Source organism: Stylophora pistillata, chromosome 9 (assembly GCF_964205215.1).
Source record: "Stylophora pistillata chromosome 9, jaStyPist1.2, whole genome shotgun sequence".
Classification (NCBI taxonomy): Eukaryota; Metazoa; Cnidaria; class Anthozoa; order Scleractinia; family Pocilloporidae; genus Stylophora; species Stylophora pistillata.
In genome coordinates this window covers 19,185,328-19,204,228 of record NC_142527.1, presented here as the reverse complement: position 1 = coordinate 19,204,228, position 18,901 = coordinate 19,185,328, and the positions used below count along the sequence as shown (strand labels likewise).

The 18,901-nt window shown below is 37.9% G+C and overlaps 2 protein-coding genes and 1 pseudogene across 6 annotated transcripts; all 3 read left to right on the top strand.

Annotated features, from left to right (window-relative positions):
- The window catches only part of LOC148723663 (uncharacterized), a 270,515-nt pseudogene that overhangs the window by 56,865 nt on the left and 194,749 nt on the right, over window positions 1–18,901 (top strand).
- On the top strand, window positions 1,595–9,892 carry LOC111331346 (neural cell adhesion molecule L1). Of its 3 annotated transcripts, none has more exons than XM_088733970.1 (10): window positions 1,602–2,141; window positions 2,559–2,604; window positions 3,442–3,633; window positions 3,774–4,040; window positions 5,291–5,563; window positions 5,677–5,952; window positions 6,295–6,465; window positions 7,257–7,439; window positions 7,708–7,938; window positions 9,080–9,892. In XM_088733970.1, the coding sequence occupies exons 1-10, from the start codon at window positions 1,767–1,769 to the stop codon at window positions 9,391–9,393; spliced, it is 2,328 nt and encodes a 775-aa protein (XP_088590096.1). In that variant the 5' UTR covers window positions 1,602–1,766; the 3' UTR covers window positions 9,394–9,892. The 3 variants fall into 3 exon arrangements, with proteins under 3 accessions (XP_088590099.1, XP_088590096.1, XP_088590097.1); XM_088733971.1 differs by lacking the exon at window positions 1,602–2,141 and adding an exon at window positions 2,151–2,263; XM_088733973.1 differs by lacking the exon at window positions 9,080–9,892 and having other exon boundaries at window positions 1,595–2,141; window positions 7,351–7,439; window positions 7,708–7,847.
- On the top strand, window positions 10,046–18,306 carry LOC148723667 (muscle, skeletal receptor tyrosine protein kinase-like). Of its 3 annotated transcripts, none has more exons than XR_015991930.1 (10): window positions 10,046–10,925; window positions 11,380–11,425; window positions 11,969–12,169; window positions 12,305–12,571; window positions 12,986–13,258; window positions 13,371–13,646; window positions 13,926–14,096; window positions 14,855–15,037; window positions 15,265–15,457; window positions 16,076–16,212. XR_015991930.1 is itself a non-coding variant. In XM_088733975.1 (10 exons), exons 1-10 carry the CDS (start codon window positions 10,602–10,604, stop codon window positions 17,755–17,757), a joined length of 2,280 nt encoding a protein of 759 aa, XP_088590101.1. In that variant the 5' UTR covers window positions 10,046–10,601; the 3' UTR covers window positions 17,758–18,306. The 3 variants fall into 3 exon arrangements, 2 of the variants coding, with proteins under 2 accessions (XP_088590101.1, XP_088590102.1); XM_088733975.1 differs by lacking the exon at window positions 15,265–15,457 and adding an exon at window positions 17,450–18,306 and having other exon boundaries at window positions 16,076–16,306; XM_088733976.1 differs by having other exon boundaries at window positions 15,265–15,361; window positions 16,076–16,247.

Here is an 18,901-nt window from a genome sequence, read left to right as displayed (position 1 = left end):
TTCAATCAAACTGCAAAGATTGGAAAAAGATGTGTCGCAAATAAAAACTAAACCAAAATGTATGTCCCAATCATGATGGCACGAATTTGCAGGTTTTACTAGCTCTTTGTTCACAGTTTCGACAGTTTTCCATAAGAACACCTCAGAGAAGTACAAGTTTGCGTCAAAGCGGAATAGAATTAGATTCATCTTAATCACAAGTCGCAGCCGAAAAAATCTTAACGAGTCGTGGAATGTCCGTACGAAAATTAGTTTGAAAAGCTCATGTTTTTAAAGAAATGTTTCATTAAACCTACGATAAAACTTTTTTTATGCATGTCCTTTACAGCAGCCATATAATAAACATCTTATTAACCGAGCTAGGTTGGTCTGTATGGGAGAATCTTTACCTCGGTCAAGATTCTCCCCAACAGACCTCCCGCTCGGTTGATAATAACTAATTTTTCAAAAAAGAGAATCATTCCTCCGAATCCAATTAAAACCAGAAAACATAAATTTGATTAATTATATAACTAATTAGTTTAATTAATTTTCTGGGTCATTGCACTTGACCTTTCATACGCAAACGAGTACTTGCGTGTTTCCCTAGCCCTCAAACGAGTTTGTAAATAATACAAGATTGATGAAATGCTCAAAACTAACCTTTTGACTTTTTGTATGTAAATGACAAAAAAGAATCCAGGACGCCTAAAGTTTTCTTTAGTTTGCCATGATGACTCCGCAGAATGCATTTGCTTTAAACGTGTGGCATGTTGCTAATCAGGCACTTGAATAGCTCGATTAAAGCGCGGCGCCTTTCTCGTCAAACTACACTTTATTTTCACGATCTGGTGGCAAGTAATTGACAAACAAGTGCAGAAAAGAGGTTTTAAACTTACAAAGAAGAATAAATATTTAGTTCAGGTTGATAATTTTTTTCTTGACGATTTGCCTTTTTTTATTATTATTTCGTACTTGAAGTAGCCGAGTATTCTATTTTAAGTAGACGGGTGCCGGCTTCTAATAAAAACCTTGCTTAAACCGCAAGAATGTATTCCTGCAAAGCATGTAATAAGTCTCCGCAAAATATAACTTCCGAAAACGTTTTCAATCCTCAAACATTCAAGCTTTACTATGTTCAAATTAGATCATCCCCCGTGGAGCCTAATGCGATGACCAAGTCAAGCACGTAACAAAGAGCGTGACCTGCACGCAACACATCATGCGTTATTCCCATACACTAATTATAAAATTTCTAAGTATAGGATTAAAAACTTCACTGCTGAAACTTGAAGTACTACAGTTTATATTTATTTCGAAGCTTATTCTTCTATTCTAGCTGACAAAATCGGCGTCTATATACTCATGCATAACAATATTTACCATATATACCCAATTGAATAATATCATGGTGGAACTAAATCCTTTAACTAATACGAATATCAAGATTAAATGATAAATTTTAAGATAAAGGAGGGTAGGAAGGGGCTGGCCTGACAGGAAGTCTGGCTGATCCCGTGCTCCTACGCAAGAAAAAAAATTGGATTACTTGGATTACTTTAAGCCTGTTGCATGGACTAAATCGAGTTATCTTAAAACTCTATATATCAGTGCAGATCGTGTTCACCGACGCGCGCCATTTCAAAAACAAAACGAACGAAACTAGGTATTGCTTCCCCTCCCAGGGGATTAAAGGTCACCCATAGAACGTATCGTTATTCCATTGGGCAGAGGTCCAAGCAACTAGCAACAAACTTGATAGGTTATCTATCATTTCGGCACTCGGTATGAGCCAACTTTCAACTTGTTTCAACGGGAAATCAACGAAGATGGAGCCTAAGGCAAATAAGAATTCTCACGTTCTTATGTTTGGCCTTTCATTTAATTTAATCCTGACGTTGGGCTCACTTGGTTTCACGTGTTATTCTCTGCATCGATCATCGAAGTTAGACTTGCGTTTAACATCACTTGAGCAAAACTTATTGCTTACAAACCCTCTGTATCAGCTTTCCAATTCTGTGATTGTAGAACCAACATCTGCACATACTCACCCAAGTGGATCATTAAAGAAAGAAACGGCTCGCGTCCGGAGAGCTGCTGAACGACCCACCGTGTGCCGCAAATGTAAAACCGTCTGCGTGCGCTCGAATGGCCAGCGAAGGGCAAGTTTTCTTGTGCTTTATGTTTCACAAATGCCCATTGACCTTCTCAGTAATATTGTAAATAGCTAACCAAATGGAAAGAAAACGCTAGAAGATAACCCTAAAGAAAGTCTATGGATCAGGTGATGGCTGCCTTAACTAAAGTTTGAATAGTTGAAAAATTAGATAGTGTCGATCTGCTTTTGCGACACCGGAAGGCGATACAATATCCACTGATCTAATCATGGCAACTGTCTCATTCCTCACTGCTTTGGCTGATTTTTATTCACTAAGACTATTTTTTATGATCAACCCTGTTGTAATGTACTGTTGTGTTCTTTTATAATGGCCCACGCATTTTATATCAGCCTAACCTCGTTAGGGTAGTTATCAATGAAAGAAATAATTTTTTACTTACTTTCGTCCTCCAATCCATAGAATTCATTCGTGGAAAGAAGCCAAGGAAACGTTGTTTGCGTTGAGGGTAAGAGTTTCCCTATAGCATGTATTGCGGATCAACATGAAATAGCTCTACAAAATGCTTAATTCACTACCATTAATTGCATGAATAAAAGAATGTAAGAAGGTAATGCTTCTGATATTAACCAAAACTTTTTACGTTAGTTATATTATAGGAAAATTCATTACATGACGAGGGAATTCCGCATTAAATTGCACACGAAAACCGATATCAGTTTTCAAGTGCAATTTAACGCGGAATTCACGAGTCAAATAATGAATTTTCCTTGAAACGCACAATTGAACAAAAATAAGAAAAATTAATAAAACGGCATTACTTATAGTTGTTATGTACACGTAGATGCGAAACAATATCACGTGGCCTCGTTTTTAACAAGTAATTCTACGATGAATACTTCGCTTCGTTAACCAATCAGAATGCGAGACTTTATCTACTGATGCGATTCTATTTATAACTAGATAACTAAAACTTCCCTCTCTTGCTCTATTTAAAGAGCTGGACGAAATGAGACCAAGTAGAAAGTATCATGTGCTGCAACACGACATCAATCAACGTCATTATTCTGCACCCAATACCACTGATATCAGCATTTTCAGTTTTTATTGCAGTTTCAGTGACTGATCGACTTGGCGGGACGTTAATGCCAAACTAAAACTGAAAGAATTACTGTAGAGACCAGCATAAACACACTTCAAAGTAGTGTTTTCTCAATTGTTTACTTGGACTTTGCAAGGTTTTTTAGGTTTTTCATTCACAATTTTTTCTTACATATTTTCCTTTTCCTCTTTATTTATTTACCCCTTTGCTAATTTTTTTCATATCATTTTGTGGGACCTCAAGGCCCACCAGGTCCTCCCGGTATACCTGGACGCACTGGTCCCCAGGGCCCACCTGGATCGAACGGTAGGAGAGGAAAAAAAGGACCAAGGGGTGTGCCTGGCCCTCAGGGAATACGTGGTATAAGAGGACCACCGGGATCCCCTGGAAAATCAGCGCAACAGAGAACACAACATAGCGATGGAGGTCAGTTAGGTAAGTCGTGCAATTAATATCCGATTGTTATTGTTGTTGCTTTTTATGTTTTCTTAGCCATATTCACTTAAGAAAGCCTTTTCCTTCTGCTCATGTTTCTTTTTTTTCTAAACGTTAGTAAGACTGTACTTTATTTTCAGAATTGCCACAATTCATTTCAAAGCTTTCCTCCACCGTAACAGTGAAAGAGACAGAAAATGTCCAAATGCCTTGTAAAGCAAATGGCTTCCCACAACCCATGATCACGTGGTACAAAAATGGACACCCGATAGAGCAGGACGAGAGGTACTTTGGAGAAAGGAGTCTGGAATTAGAGAGAGTTCAATTCCAGGATCGTGGTGTCTACACCTGTACAGCGGAAAATCTTCTGGGCAGAGCAGAATCATCCGTCAACGTCACCGTGAAAGGTAAGACTTTCTGTAAAACGCAATAATTGGTATTCCGTTTCATTGATTTTCCTCAATCAAATTAATTCACGTATTCATTTGAAGATGAGCAGAGCATTCAACTTGAACTCTTAAAGGTTCAAATACTTCTAGCTCATGATTTACCGGTTAAAAATAATGCACTTTCTTGCTACAAAGCGAGATTAATGTTCTCCGCACCGCAATCGGCCACGCGCACCCTGCAACAAAAGTATTTAAAGATATCGTTCAGTCTGCATCCAGGGCGAGCCTGAAGTTACGGATAAATATCTAGCCTTATTAAGGCTGGATTTCATTAGCGACGGAGTCGGAGTCGTAGTCGGAGTCGTAGGAGCACTTATGACCCAGTGAAAATCGAAAAACGGAGTCGTAAGCGGAGTCATAAGCTCGACAGAATCGGAGTCGGAAGAATCAGAACGTTTCCATTTTCTTCCGATTCCGCTTATGACTCCGTCGCTTACGATCTAGTGAAAACTGCATCGTCGGAGTCAGAAGCGGAAGCAGAAGAATAAACCAATCGCAATGCTCGATTCCATGCCCGCGAAAGTACAAATTTTGGCGCCAAAGACAACATGGCGGACGAAGCAACTTGTGCTTTGGCTCTTGTTAATCATTATTTTGCGCAGGCAGAGACAATACAGGAATGATATCGTTTGAAAAAGAAAGCGATTTTGGGTTCGTGAGTATCTATTGACGTCGAGCAGCTTTGGGAGAGTATGCTACCCTCGTCAGCGAACTACGACTTGGTGATCATGAATTCTACTTTCGGTAGGTTTCGAGTATTTTAACTTTTAATTTCGTAATTTTATAGTCAAGCTCACACGTTTAAATTTGTTACGGCTATTTGTGCATTTTGGAAAAATAGAATCGAGCATTATGATTGGTTTATTCTTCCGCATCCGCCTCCGACTCTGACTATGCAGTTTTCACTAGATCGTAAACGACGAAGGAGTCATAGGCAGAATTGGTGTTTTGCTTTCGACTCCGTCGTTTTGATTTTCACTAGATCGTATCGCTCCACGCTTCTGATTACGGCTCTGTCGCAAGTGAAAACCAGCCTTTAACCTTAATCAATAGTCTCTTTAAAGCTTGATCACTGGTGCTAATCAATTACTAATCAATAAATTACCTGAGCACTATTGGTGTGTCGTAGTACCATGACTGTTTTGTAATCGCATTTTCTTGCATTTTGAGCTTAGTTCACATTTATAGTTGTAATATTCTTTTGGCAGTACCAGCAAAGTTTCTTACTGAACCTAAGCGTTCCGTAACCGCTTACAAGACATGGGACACCTTGCTCCAATGTGACATCTTCGGGTACCCCTCCCCTGTGATAACATGGAGAAGATCTGGCGAACACCTTTCAATCAACAGGCATTTTATTAACGGATCCCAGCTTATAATTCAAAATACAACAGAGGACGATGCTGGCGCTTACCTTTGTCAGGGAACCAACCAACTGGCAAATGTCGTGAGAGTGATATGGGTCGTTGTTAAAGTTGTTGGTGAGTATGGAGTTGAAACAAACCAACGAACGAACAAACAAATTGATAAACAACCTTAACTAAACGAACAGTGCATTGATTACTTTGTCTCTCTTGTCTCTCTTTCTCTTTAGTGAATCCCTACATTGTGTCAAGTCCTCCCAATACAATTAAAGTCCAACATGTTGGTGATGCTGTGACATTAAACTGTTCAGCTGGTGGTTCGCCTCTACCCAAAGTCGTGTGGCTCAAAGATCGTCGACGTGTTGCCTCAAGAACCGCAAACGACAAGAATGATTTGATAAAGAGTGAATTAGTCATTCATCACTTCAAGCCACGTGACTCTGGAATCTACACATGTCTATTTTATAACGACAAGAATGTAACAGCGGAATCCAACACAAGCCTGAGTTTGTCGCATTTTATTTATCTTCATTATATTACTCAAAGTTTATATCTTCTTTTTATCGAATGAACTGGAAATGATTCACTCCTGCGCGGTAAGACAGCCCGCATTTAACATTTTGTGAGTGCATGTGTGTGTGTGTGTGTGTGTGTGTGTGTGTGTGTGTGTGTGTGTGTGTATGTGTGTGTTTTTATGAAACTTGTATCTATTTCAATTTAAGAGAGAAATTAAGAATCGCCCATTGTCAAGTATTCAGTCCTCTCTTCCTTTCTCCCACTCTCCCTTTTGTTGTAATTGTTGTTTTGGTTTTTTTTTTAAACCATCATTGCTCTTTTGTATATCTCAGCCCTCGTTAATTGTGGTGACTCTGGTTCTCCATCAAATGGACGCAAATATGGCTCACGATACTGGACTGGTCAATCTGTATCCTTCGTTTGTGATCCAGAGTATCACTTAACTGGTCCGGAAACGAGGATGTGTTTACCCTCTGGCAATTGGAGTGGGATACAACCCTCATGTAAGCACAGTGTCGATAACAGTAACAAACTATAACAAACTACTCACATGATTTTAGTTTTGAAAGTAAGATACAAAAGGCAAAGGAAAATGCCATGAAAAAGGATATATATTTGTACGTATATACTGGACTACCCGGCCAAACTTCATGAGAATATGTCTCAGTGCACCGGAGGGGTTCTGGCCCCACAAAAGGTTTCGTAAAGATCTTACTGGACAGATTTAACTGAGTTATTGGCAATGAAATTTTGGCCTGGCAGTAAGCAATATGCTCGTTAGATGATCGCAGTAAAATCGTTTCAGTTTTCAGTAATCTTTCTTAGTCGGATCTAATTATAAGACCTTAGGTTTTATCTTAACAATATTACTTGAGATGTTTCTATCCTATAATTTGGAAAAACAAACAATCTTTTGCATGCCTAAACTTCTTTTGAATTAATTAATCACATTTTACGATAGTTACGTTGAACGTTTGTGATTACCCCGACAACGTTACGTTGACGATGAATAAATAGTGGCAAGAGTGAGTACAAAGAGTAAGATAAAATAATGATATCTTTCTTTCTCTTTTATTCGTGTGCTTATTATTCCGTATGTTTTTCTTCACAAGAAAAGCCCTGCATTTGACTCTATTTTCATGGCTAAAGCGTAAGGTATCTCACTTTTTTGACGGATCAAAAAAACAAATTCTGCCTTGACTTCCATTTGGTTCCTCAGCTGAGATTTTCCTTCCTTTTGTTACTCTTGTTGTTTTTGTTTGATGTTTTATTGTTCGATTTGTTGTTTATAAAGGTCGAAGAATTTGCCAATCTCTGGAAAGTCCAGAATACGGTTTTATTCACGGGCAGCAGTTTTGGGAAGGAAAACATGTTTCATTTACTTGTAGGCCTGGTTACTGGCTGGATGGATCCATTGAGCGTCGCTGCTTAAAGAATGGTACTTGGACTGGAAATCAACCCAAATGCATCCTGCTTGGTAGGGTCTAAAAAATACATTTTTAACGTTTAATGAATTTCGATTTCGTACCGATAAAATTTAAAAACTGATGAAGTCTGCTGTTGTCAGATGGGAACGCGTAGAAGGTAAAGACCAGTTTTTTAATTTTTATTTTTTTTTATCTTTTTTCTCATCCTTTTCTGAAAAATTCAAATTTTATCTCCTTGAAATACTTAAAAAAAAAAAAAAAGAAAGAAAACAAAGCTTTTCTTTTACGATTTCTTTTCTTTCTTTCTACGATCGATAGGGTTGAAAATACCATCAAATATCATCGGTAGCAATGACATGATCCTGAGTCTTCTTCGATTTTTGGATCCTGTTCCTGGTCCCTATTTACGCTGGACCCTGTGTTACCGCGCCTCCTCCCATGGCTGGGAAGCAAGTACTTTTCACAGCCGTTGTGATGGAAAGCCGCACACTGTTACCATAATAAGTAAAAGACCGCACATATTTGGAGGATACACCGATATTGCTTGGGGTGAGAACTAATGAATATATATTAGACAGAATTTCAAGAGCATATTCAGAAACATTTAGAGGCGAATTTTCGCCTAATTTTTCTCATGCCAATTATCCTTTGATATTCACAACAAGTTCAGATTGTTTATAAAAACACAAAGTCCTTGAAAGTGTTGATCTGATAAAAGACAACTATATTCAAATGAAGACCGACTTAGAAAGGCGATTAAAGCAATAAAAAAAGGTATGGAAATTTTCAGAATTTAATTCTGGAATGAAAAATCAGCTAGATTTTGCTCATGTCCTGGATAATAATTATTTTTGTATGAACAGATTTTTAAAAATACCCAGTTTCCAAGAGTGAGCCTTAATTTTTTTTTTTGCGGAGTTTCTTCCTACCAATATGATGCACAGAGCGAGAACAAGAGTGCCTCAGCCAAATAAGTCACAGCATTAAAATCAGGTTATTGTGTCGACCGGCGTCCCACCTCTGAACCTCAGTTAGATGTTAGCGCAAAGGCTCAATAATGACAATGTTTTCACAAAGTTCACTACCGCAGACTGTTACTTTTATTGTCGCTTCGAAACAGAATTAAGCAGCTGTCCCAGTTACTTTTACTCTCACTCTCCACTGAACTTTATTATGACAAGCCCCTTTCGTTAAATATAAAGGAAACCCTGTTGCTTTTTACTAACATCCTTGAACCTATCTGTTTCTATTCCCTTACCTCGTCTACTCCCCGTTTCCTTTAATACAGACCATTCGCCAAGTTTTTGTAAATTACCTCGCCAGTAACTTGAAAGAATTTCTGATAAGTTTGGGTGAAGTAAAATTATCCAACTAGAGCTCTGCTCTTAAACTTGGCTGTATCTATATATACTCATGGCTCAAGATTGTATTATTTCTATTAATTGTTTGGGGTTTAACTTTCCATAATGCCATTAACACTTCATTCTCCAACTTCATTCCTTTCTTTCACCATAAATTAGTTTTATCTCTTTCAACCCATCGGTCTTGTTTTTCTTCTATTTTGTATGATCCTGTACTCATTGTCTATTGCCTTTTTTATCATTTAGCACCCCGGCTACAATATCTATGTTTCCATTTCCAAGGCATTCATATACCTACTCTTTTTGTCGTTATTTTATTTCGTATTCAGGTTCAAGTGGCGGATACGGTTACTCTTCCAATGCTTTCATATTTTCCCTCATCAACAAAGAAGGACGGCCACCATTCAAGAGCATGGTGAAAAGTCCAAAACACGCAGTTTATAGTGCGTTAGGTTATGGTCCAACATTTGGTGGAGGATATGACATCCACATCAGCAATAATGCTAACAGTAACACCTATTCATACACTTATTTTAATAACGCCTACTACCACATACCAGATGGAGTGCAGAACTGGAAAACAATCCTTGCTGGATCTTACAGATTTAGCCCTGATGAGGTGGAGGTGTTTTATCTCACATGAGTCACACCACATAGAGACCGTGCACTGATTAACCAGACTGGAACAAATCTGTCCATAATTGATCTAGTCCATTAAATTCTTTTCTTTTTCCTTTAAGCAAAAATATGGTGCTTTGCCACATGACAACCGTTGATTTTTATTCAATCGGTCAGCGATTAGCGATTACCGCCTTAGTAAAAATACGTTCAATCAAACTGCAAATATGGGGAAAGATGTATTGCAGATAAAGACGAAACCAAAACGTGTGTCCCAATCATGATGGCACGAGTTTGCAGGTTTTTACTAGTTTTTTGTTAACAATTTCGACAGCTTTGCAAAAGAACAACTCAGAGAAGTACGAGTCCGCAGAGAAAGTGGAATAGAATCAAACACATCGTAATCACAAGTTGCAGCCGAAAAAATCTTCATGAGTCGTAGGATGCCTTTGCGATTTTTAGGTAGAAAATCTGTTTTTAAAAAAATTATTCATAAATAAAACCTTCGATATAATTTTTGTGAAGTAGGTCTACAATCGTGAAAAGCTTGTGCGCGATGTTAATCGTAATGCGATAACCAAGTCAAGCACGTGACAAGCTAAGGAGCGTGACCTGCCGGCGACACATCATGCGTTATTCCCATAAACTGATTGTACAATTTCTAAGTATATGATTTAAAACTTCACTATCGAAAACCAAAATGTACTACGGTTTAAAATTACTTAAAAGCTTACTCTTCTATTCTAGCTGACAAAATCGGCGTCTACCTACACATACATAACAATATTTATCGTATACACCCAATTGAATAAAATCATGGTGGGACCAAATGCTTTAACCGATACGAAAACCAAGATTAAATAATAAAAACAACGGAGGGTGGTAAGAGACTGGCCACACAGGAAGTCTGGTTGATCCCTTGCTCCTACGCAAGAAAAATATTCGTATTAGCCGGGGATAAACTTGAGTTTATCACAGTGTAGAATGCACATTACTTTAAGCCTGTTGAGGACACCCTACCTTAGAACTCTGTTTGTGAGTGCTTATCTTGTTCACTGACTCGTGCCATTCCAAAAAAAAAAAAAGAGAGAACAAAACAAGGTATTGCTTTCCCTCCCAAGAGAATAAAGGTCACCCATAGAAGGTATCGTTATTTCATTAGGCAGAGGTCCAAGCAGTTCGCCATTTGGCACAAGTGATCTTTCAACTTGTTTCAAAGGGAAATCGACGAAGATGGAGCCCAAGGCAAATAAGAATTCGCACCTACTTATGTTTGGCCTTTCATTCAATTTAATTCTGACGTTAGGCTCACTTGGTTTCACGAGCTATTCTCTGCATCAGTTGGATTCTCGTTTAACAACACTTGAGCAAAACTCAGTGCTTACAAACGATCCGTATCAGCCTTCCAATCCTGTGGTTGTTAAACCAACATCAGCACATACTCGCAAAAGTGGATCTTTAAAGAAAGAAACTGGTCGCCTCCGGAGAGCTGCTGAACGACTCTCCGCGTGCCGCAAATGCAAAACCGTCTGCGTGAACTCGAACAGCCAGCGAAGGGCAAGTGTTTTTTCATGTTTTGTTCCTTGCGCTTTATGTTTCACAAAAGCCTATGTAATATTATGCCTTAGTATTATTATGAGCAGCTTACCAAATTTAAGGAAAATGCTAGAAGATAACCCCCAAAAAGTATATTAATCGGGGTTTTATTGAATGGTGGGTGCCAGAATTTGAACAGTTGAAATATTAGATAGTGTCAATCCGTTTCAGCGACAACTGAAGATGATACAATATCCAGCTAATCATCCTGATGGCAACATTCTCAATGCCTCATTCCTCACTGCCTCGACTGTTCTTTTTCACTAGGACTATATTTGTTATAATCAACACCGTTTTGTTGTACTGTTATGTTGTTTTATGATGGCCCACGCATTTTATAATGGCTTAGCTCCGGTAGGGCATTGATTGATTAAAGAATTCTTTTTGTTCCTTTCTTTCATCCTCCAATCCATAGAATTCGACCGTGGAAAGAAGTCAAGGAAATGTCGTTTGCGTTGAAGGTAAGAGGTTCCCTAGTACGCGTACTGTAACGACTAATTACTGAACAACGCAGTTGTAGCCAAAAAAAATACATCAGATGAGCATGGAATAGCTCTAAAAAATGCTTAGTTCACCACCATTATTTGGATTAACAGAAGCATGTAACAAGGCAGTGCTTCTGATATTAACTTTGAGTACAAACGATAATTATGGTAGCTTCTCTCTCTCTCGCTCCCTTCCAAGAGACTGCACGAAATGAGACCAAAAGTGTCCTGCGCTGCAACACGAGATCAAATAAGGTCGCTATTCGGTGCACAATACCACTGATGTCAGAATCTATTGTAGTTTTAGTAATTGATCGACTTAGGTGGACGTTATTGTAAAAACTAAAACTTAAAGAACTGTTATAGAGGCCAGTATAAACACACTATAAAGATGTGTTTTCTCAGTTGTTTACTTGTGCTTTACATGTTTTTTCAAGTTTCTCATTCACAATTTTCGTTTTTATATATTCATTTTCTTTTTATTTTTGAATCTTTTATTATTATTATTTTATCCGGTAGGACCTCGAGGCCTACCAGGTCGTCCCGGTATACCTGGACGCACTGGTCCCCAGGGTCCACCTGGAGCGAGCGGTAGGAGGGGTAAAAAAGGACCACGGGGTGCTTCAGGCCCCAAGGGGAGACGTGGTATAAGAGGGCCACCGGGACCCCCTTGTAAATCAATGCAACATAAGACAAACCATAGCAGTGGAGGTCAGTTAGGTAAGCCGTGCAGTGAGTATCCATTAATTTGTTGCTGTTTTTTAATTTTCTTAGCTATATTCACTTTAAAAAGCCTTTTCACTCTGCTACTCTTTTTATTCAAAATTCTAGTAACATACCGTACCTTTTTTTCAGAATTGCCACAATTCATTTCAAAGCCTTCCTCCACCGTAACAGCGAAAGAGACACAAAATATCCTAATTCCTTGTAGAGCAAATGGCTTCCCACAACCAATGATCACGTGGTACAAAAATGGATACCTGATAGGACAGCAGAGGAGGTACTTTGGAGAAAGGACTCTGCAATTAAAGAAAATTCAATATCAGGACCGTGGTGTCTACACCTGTGCAGCGGAAAATCTTTTGGGAAGAGTTGAGTTATTTGTCAATATCAGCGTGAAAGGTATGGGTGTCTCTTTAGCAAAATAATATTAATTTATTACTATTAATTAATTCCCCCATTATAAAACCTGCATGTATTTATGTAACTACTTGAACAAATTCAAAGAATTCCGTTTGAATTCTTAAAGTTTTGAATACTTTTAGCTCGTGATTCACGGTAAGGAAAGGTGATTTTTTTGTTGTATAAATGGCGTGAAAAAACTGCGGGATCGATAAATGGCATGCCTCATACACCTCAATCAAAATCTAGTCTAAGCCGTAAACAGTGCTGATCTATATATCCCCAGAGCAGCATCACAGTGTCTTAGTTTCATGACTTTTCAATAATTTGCATTCTCTTGAATGTCAAACTTGTGGTTTACAATTTCAATTCTACATTTCATCCACATTTTCCATTTTGATAATCTATCTGCAGTACCAGCAAAATTTGTTACCGAGCCTAAGCGTTCCGTAACCGCTTACAAGGCATGGGACACCGTGCTCAAATGTGACATCTTTGGTTACCCCTCCCCTGTGATAACATGGACAAGATCAGGCAGGCAGCTCCCCGTAAACAGACATGTTATCAATGGTTCCCAACTTACGATTCAAAAGACAACAGAGGACGATGATGGTGCTTACGTTTGTCAAGGAACTAACCAACTGGGAAATGTCATGCGAGTGATATGGGTCGTTGTTAAAGCTGTTGGTAAGTAAGGAGTTAAAATAAAAAACAAAGAAACTATCAAACAAATAGATAAACGTAACAACTTTAACTAAACGAACAGTGTACTGATGTCTCTTGTCAACCTTTTCTTTAGTGAATCCCTACATTGTATCCAGTCCTCCTAATGAAATTGAAGTCCAACATGTTGGTGATGCTGTGACATTAAACTGTTCAGCTGGTGGCTCGCCCCCACCCATAGTTACGTGGCTCAAAGATGGTCGACGTCTTACCTCACGAGCCGCAAATGTCAATAGTGATTTGATGAAGAGTGAATTGGTCATTCATCGCTTCAAGCCAAGTGACTCTGGAATCTACACATGTCTATTTTATAACGACAAGAATGTAACAGCGGAATCCAACACAAGCCTGAGTTTGTCGCATTTTGTTTATCTTTGTTATATTACTCAATGCTTGTATCTTCTTATCATCGAATGAGCTGCAAATGAATCACTACTACGTGGTAGGACAGCCCGCATTACACATTTGATTGTGTGTGTTTGATGTAACACGTATCTATTTCAATTTCAGAGAGAGATTAAGAATCACCTGTTTTTAAGTATTCACTTCTCTCTTCCTTTCTTCCACTCCCTCTTTTGTTTTAGTTGTGGTTTTTTTTTTTTAATCATCATTACATTTTTGTATACCTCAGCCTTAATTAACTGTGGTGACCTTGGTTCTCCATCAAATGGACGCAAACATGGCTCACGATACTGGACTGGTCAATCTGTGTCCTTCTTTTGTGATCCAGAGTATCACTTAACTGGACCGGAAACAAGGATGTGTTTACCCTCTGGAAATTGGAGTGGGATACAACCCTCATGTAATGAGTATCGTTAACTTGAACAAACTACGCACATAATTTTAGTTGTGCAAGTAAGATACAAAGGAAAATGCCATGTAACAGGGTATTCGTATACTGGACTACCCGGCCAAACCCTCTGAGAGTATGTCTCAGCGCACCGGAGTGGTTCTTTTCCCACAATAGTTTTAGTAATCTTAGTGAAAAAATTAAATTCAGTCATTGGCAACGAAATATTTGCCCGGCAGAAGGCAATATGCTTGTCAGATGATCGCCGTTTTATCGTTTCAACGAGTTTTTCTTTGCTCGGGTCTAACTGTAAGGTCCTTGGTCCAACTGCTATCCTATCAATATCATTTGAGATTTCCTTATTCCTATAATTTGGAAAAACAAACAAATTTTTTGCATGCCTGAACTTTTTTTAAAGTAATTAATCATATTTTACGATGATTACGTTGATCGTTTGGAATTACTCCATCCCCGTAACGTTAACGGTGAGTGAATAGTGCCAAGTGTGATAAAATGATAAAATTTATATCCTTCTCTCTATTTCTTCCTTTTGCCAAATATTCTGTGTTTTTCTTCTACAAGAAAATTCCTGCATTTGGCTCTATTTTCGTAGCTAAAGCGTTAGGCATCTGACTTTCTTGACAGATTGAAAACAAATTCGATCAAATTCTGCCTTTACTTCCATTTGGTTCCACAGTTAACAGCTGACACTTCCCTTACTGTTGTTATTCTTGTTTGATGTTTTATTTATTGATTTGTTGTTTGTAAAGGTCGACGAATTTGTCAATCTCTAGAAAGTCCAGAACACGGTTTTATTCGCGGACAGCAGTTTTGGGAAGGAGAACGCGTTTCATTTAGCTGCAAACCTGGTTACTGGCTAGATGGATCCATAGAGCGTCGCTGCTTAAAGAATGGTACTTGGACTGGAAATCAAACCAAATGCATCCTGCTTGGTAGAGTCTAAAAAATACATTTTTATCGTTTAACAAATTTCGATTTGTACCGATGAAATGATAATTTGTAGCAAAGTTAATATGGGTGGTCGGAGGGCGAGTAGATCTAATAATGATCATCGTCCTAGTCAATAATGATAATAATGTTAATAATAATAATAATAATAATAATAATAATAATAATAATAACGAATGTTGTAATAATCTACGAATGTTGTATCATTCAGTACAACATAATCATCGATGTCCTGGGAGAATACTCGAAAGACCTCAAGAAGAGCGTCAGGGAGCTTGTTGGATCAGAAAGGAGTACAGCAGTGTTAGGTAGAATGCAGAAGTCTGTAGTCAGCAGTTCACTCAAGATTGCGAGATCTTTGAAAGTCATGAGTTGAAGACTTCATCTTAGCCATGTGTTATTTTGTGAGTTTTTAAGACATTAGGGACTACCCACTAGGGTTTTTTTTTTATTTTTTTTTTTAGAAGTTTCATTTTGTATTAGTTTTTCTTTTTTTGGGGGGGGGGGGTACATATGTAAATTCTAAACATGTTAGCTGGCCACGTCCTAGACGCCCAGCTTTCGTGTATATAGGTTCTGGCATCCAGACGTTTTAACTGCCATAATAATAATAATGATGATAATGATGATGATGATAATAATAACAATAATGGTGATAATAGTTATGACAATAATAATCATGATAATAGTATTTTAGTAAAAGATCAATAACTCCCAAACGCATCACGAACATCTAACGTCCGAAAAATGTCACACCTTTCAGCTAATTTCCGTTTCCTTTAAACATTTTATATACTTGTTGTATTCTTGTAAAAACTGATGAAGTCTCCTGTTGTCAGACGGAACTCGTAGGAGATAGAACAACGATTATTACAATAATGCGAAAGAAGATTTTTTTTGTTTTTAATTCTTTTTCTCTTCTTTTCCTGAATAATTCAGTTTTATCTCTAGCGTGATGCTTAAAAACTGAAAAACAGGGTTTTTCCTCTACGAATCCTTTTTTTTCTTTCTACAATCGCTAGGGTTGAAACTACCATCAAATGTCATTAGTAGCAATGACATGATCCTGAATCTTCTTCGATTTTTGGATCCTGTTGTTGGTCCCTATTCAAGTTGGACCCTGTGTTACCGCGCCTTCTCCCATGGTTGGGCAGCTAGTACGTTTCACAGCCGTTGTGATGGAAAACCACACACTGTTACTATAATAAGTAAAAGACCGTACGTGTTTGGAGGATACATCGATGTTGCTTGGGGTAAGAACATATGAATATAAAGCAGAGTTTCAATAGCAAATTCGTAAAAGTTTAGAGGCGAATTTTCGCTTAATTTTTCTAATGGCCATTATCCTTTAATATTTACGGCAATTTTAGATTGTATATGAAAACTCCACAATTAGGGTCCTTAAAAGTATTCATTTCAAAAAAGACAACTGTATTCAAATGGAGGCTGACTCAGAAAGGCGATTAAAACAATAAGACAACGTAAAGAAATTTTTAGCATTAACTTTAGAAAGAAAAATCAGCTAGATTTGCTCATGTCCTGGATAATAATTATTTTTTTTGTATGAACGTAGTTTTAAAAATACTCAGTTTCCGAGGATGAACACTAAACTTTAGGTGTCAGTTGATAATGGAGATTTGTTGTATTTGGTTATATGATGCACAGAGCGAGAACAAGAGTGCCCCAGCCAAATAAGTCACAGCATTAAAATCAGGTTATTGTGTGGACCGGCGTCCCACCTCTCAACCCCAGTTGGCGCAATGGCTTTTATTGTCGCTTCGAAACAAAATTAAGCAACTATCACTTTTAAATCTACTCCCAATGCCCATTGAACTATATAATGACAAGCCCCCTCCTTGTTGGGTAAAAAAAGGAAACTGTCGTTTTTTTGCTAGCGTCCTTGAACTTGTTTGTTAATGCTTATTCCCCTACCTCATCTACTCCTCGTTTCCTTGAATAAAAACAACTCGCCAAGTTGTTGTAAATAAAATTTCCCATAACGGATAAAGTTAGGAGTAGCAAAAGTTATCTAACTGGGGCTCAGTTTTAAAACTTGGCTGTATCTATATATATTTCATATTGTTACTGGCTGGTTCAAGATTATATTCTTTCTATTATATCGTTTGTGATTAAATTTCCCATAATTTCATTAATACTTCTCTCTTTAAGTTCACTCCTCCCTTCCACCATACATCAGTTTTATTTCTATTTTCATCTCTTTCCACCCGTAAGTCTTGTCTTTGTTCTATTTTGTATTACCCTGTGCTTATAGTCAATTTCCTTTTATTCTTCAGCACCCTGCAATATTTACCCTACAGTATCTGTGTTTTCATTCTTAACGCAATGATATACCTTCCATTTTTACACCTTTTGTTATTGATTTAACTCGTATTCAGGTTCCAGTGGTGGATACAGTTACTCTTCCAATGCTTTCATATTTTCCCTCATCAACAAAGAAGGACTGCCACCATTCAAGAGCATGGTGAAAAGTCCAAAATACGCAATTTATAGGCAATCAGATTATGGTCCTACATTTGGTAGAGGATTTGACATCTACATCAGCAATAATGCCAACAGTAACACTAATTCACGCACTAATTTTCCTCACAGCTACATACTAAGTGGAGTGCAGGACAGTGAAACAATCCTTGCAGGGTCTTATAAATTTACACCTGATGAAGTGGAGGTGTTTTACCTCGCCTAAGTCACAGCACATGGAGACCGTGCAATGAGTAACCGGACTGAAACAAATCTGTCAATAATTGATCTAGTCGATTAGATTCTTTTTTTTTCCGATAAACAAAGAGTTGGTGCTTTGTCACGTGGCAAACTTAATTTTTTATCCAATCAGTTAGCGATTGGCAACTAGCGCCCTAGTGAAAATCTGTTCAATCAAACTACAATGATAGGAAAAAGATGTGTCGCGCGCACTGAACACGAAACCAGAACGTATGTCCCAATCCTGATGGCACGAATTTGCAGGTTTTACTAGCTTTCCGTTCACAGCTTCGACAGCTTTCCATAAGAACACATCAGAGAAGTACGAATTCGCGTCAAAGCGGAATAGAATCAAATTCATCTTAGTCACAAGTCGCAGCTGAAAAAATCTTAACGAGTCGAAAGTAAAAGGAATAAGTTAGGTAATACATGATTCTTCGTACGAATTTAAATAACATTTTGCCCCTAATTCACTTCTAATTTCTATTTTCGAGATGTAAAGAAGATAGAATGACGAAAAACATTTTTTTCTACACATGTGCACAGTTTCGTTTTACTTCATTTCCTGCAGAGTATTTTGTTCCAACCAATTACTCTGTTATTGTAAAATTTGTTTCCACTAGAACCGATCTTCTTGAACCGCAAAAATGTACTCCTACAAAGCACATGATAAGTCTCTAATCTGCAAAATTTAACTTCCGAAAACATTATCAAACCTCAAACATTCAAGCTTTACTATATTCAAATTAATCATCCCTCATGGAGGTATTATGTAATGATCAAGTCAAGCATGCGTAACAAAGAGCGTGACCGACACGCGACACATCATGCGTTATTACCAAACTAATTATAAAATTTCTAAGTATAGGATTAAAAACTTCACTGCCGAAACTTAAAGTGCACCTAAACCCAAAAAATATTTTTCGCTTAACGAAATAAGCTTATTTTTGGAGTATTTCTGTACAAAAAGTTTTTAATTTGCTCAAATCTTTAATTTTCTGTGCCCAGTCAAAATACGGAAAATCGGCCGCCATCTTGCCCCACGACCGAGTTTAAAGTGGAATGGCTCTAGCGGGTGATGTGACCTCAAATCCAGAACACGAAAGTCTCCATTTCACACACTTTCACTT

Coding starts and splice junctions, on each gene's coding strand:
- LOC148723667 (XM_088733975.1), top strand. CDS start 10,602: ATGGAGCCCAAGGCAAATAAGAATTCGCACCTACTTATGTTTGGCCTT. Junction 10,926..11,379: donor ACTCGAACAGCCAGCGAAGG/GCAAGTGTTTTT, acceptor TCCAATCCATAG/AATTCGACCGTGGAAAGAAG. Junction 15,038..16,075: donor AACCAAATGCATCCTGCTTG/GTAGAGTCTAAA, acceptor TACAATCGCTAG/GGTTGAAACTACCATCAAAT.
- LOC111331346 (XM_088733970.1), top strand. CDS start 1,767: ATGAGCCAACTTTCAACTTGTTTCAACGGGAAATCAACGAAGATGGAG. Junction 3,634..3,773: donor TAGCGATGGAGGTCAGTTAG/GTAAGTCGTGCA, acceptor CTTTATTTTCAG/AATTGCCACAATTCATTTCA. Junction 7,939..9,079: donor ATACACCGATATTGCTTGGG/GTGAGAACTAAT, acceptor TTTCGTATTCAG/GTTCAAGTGGCGGATACGGT.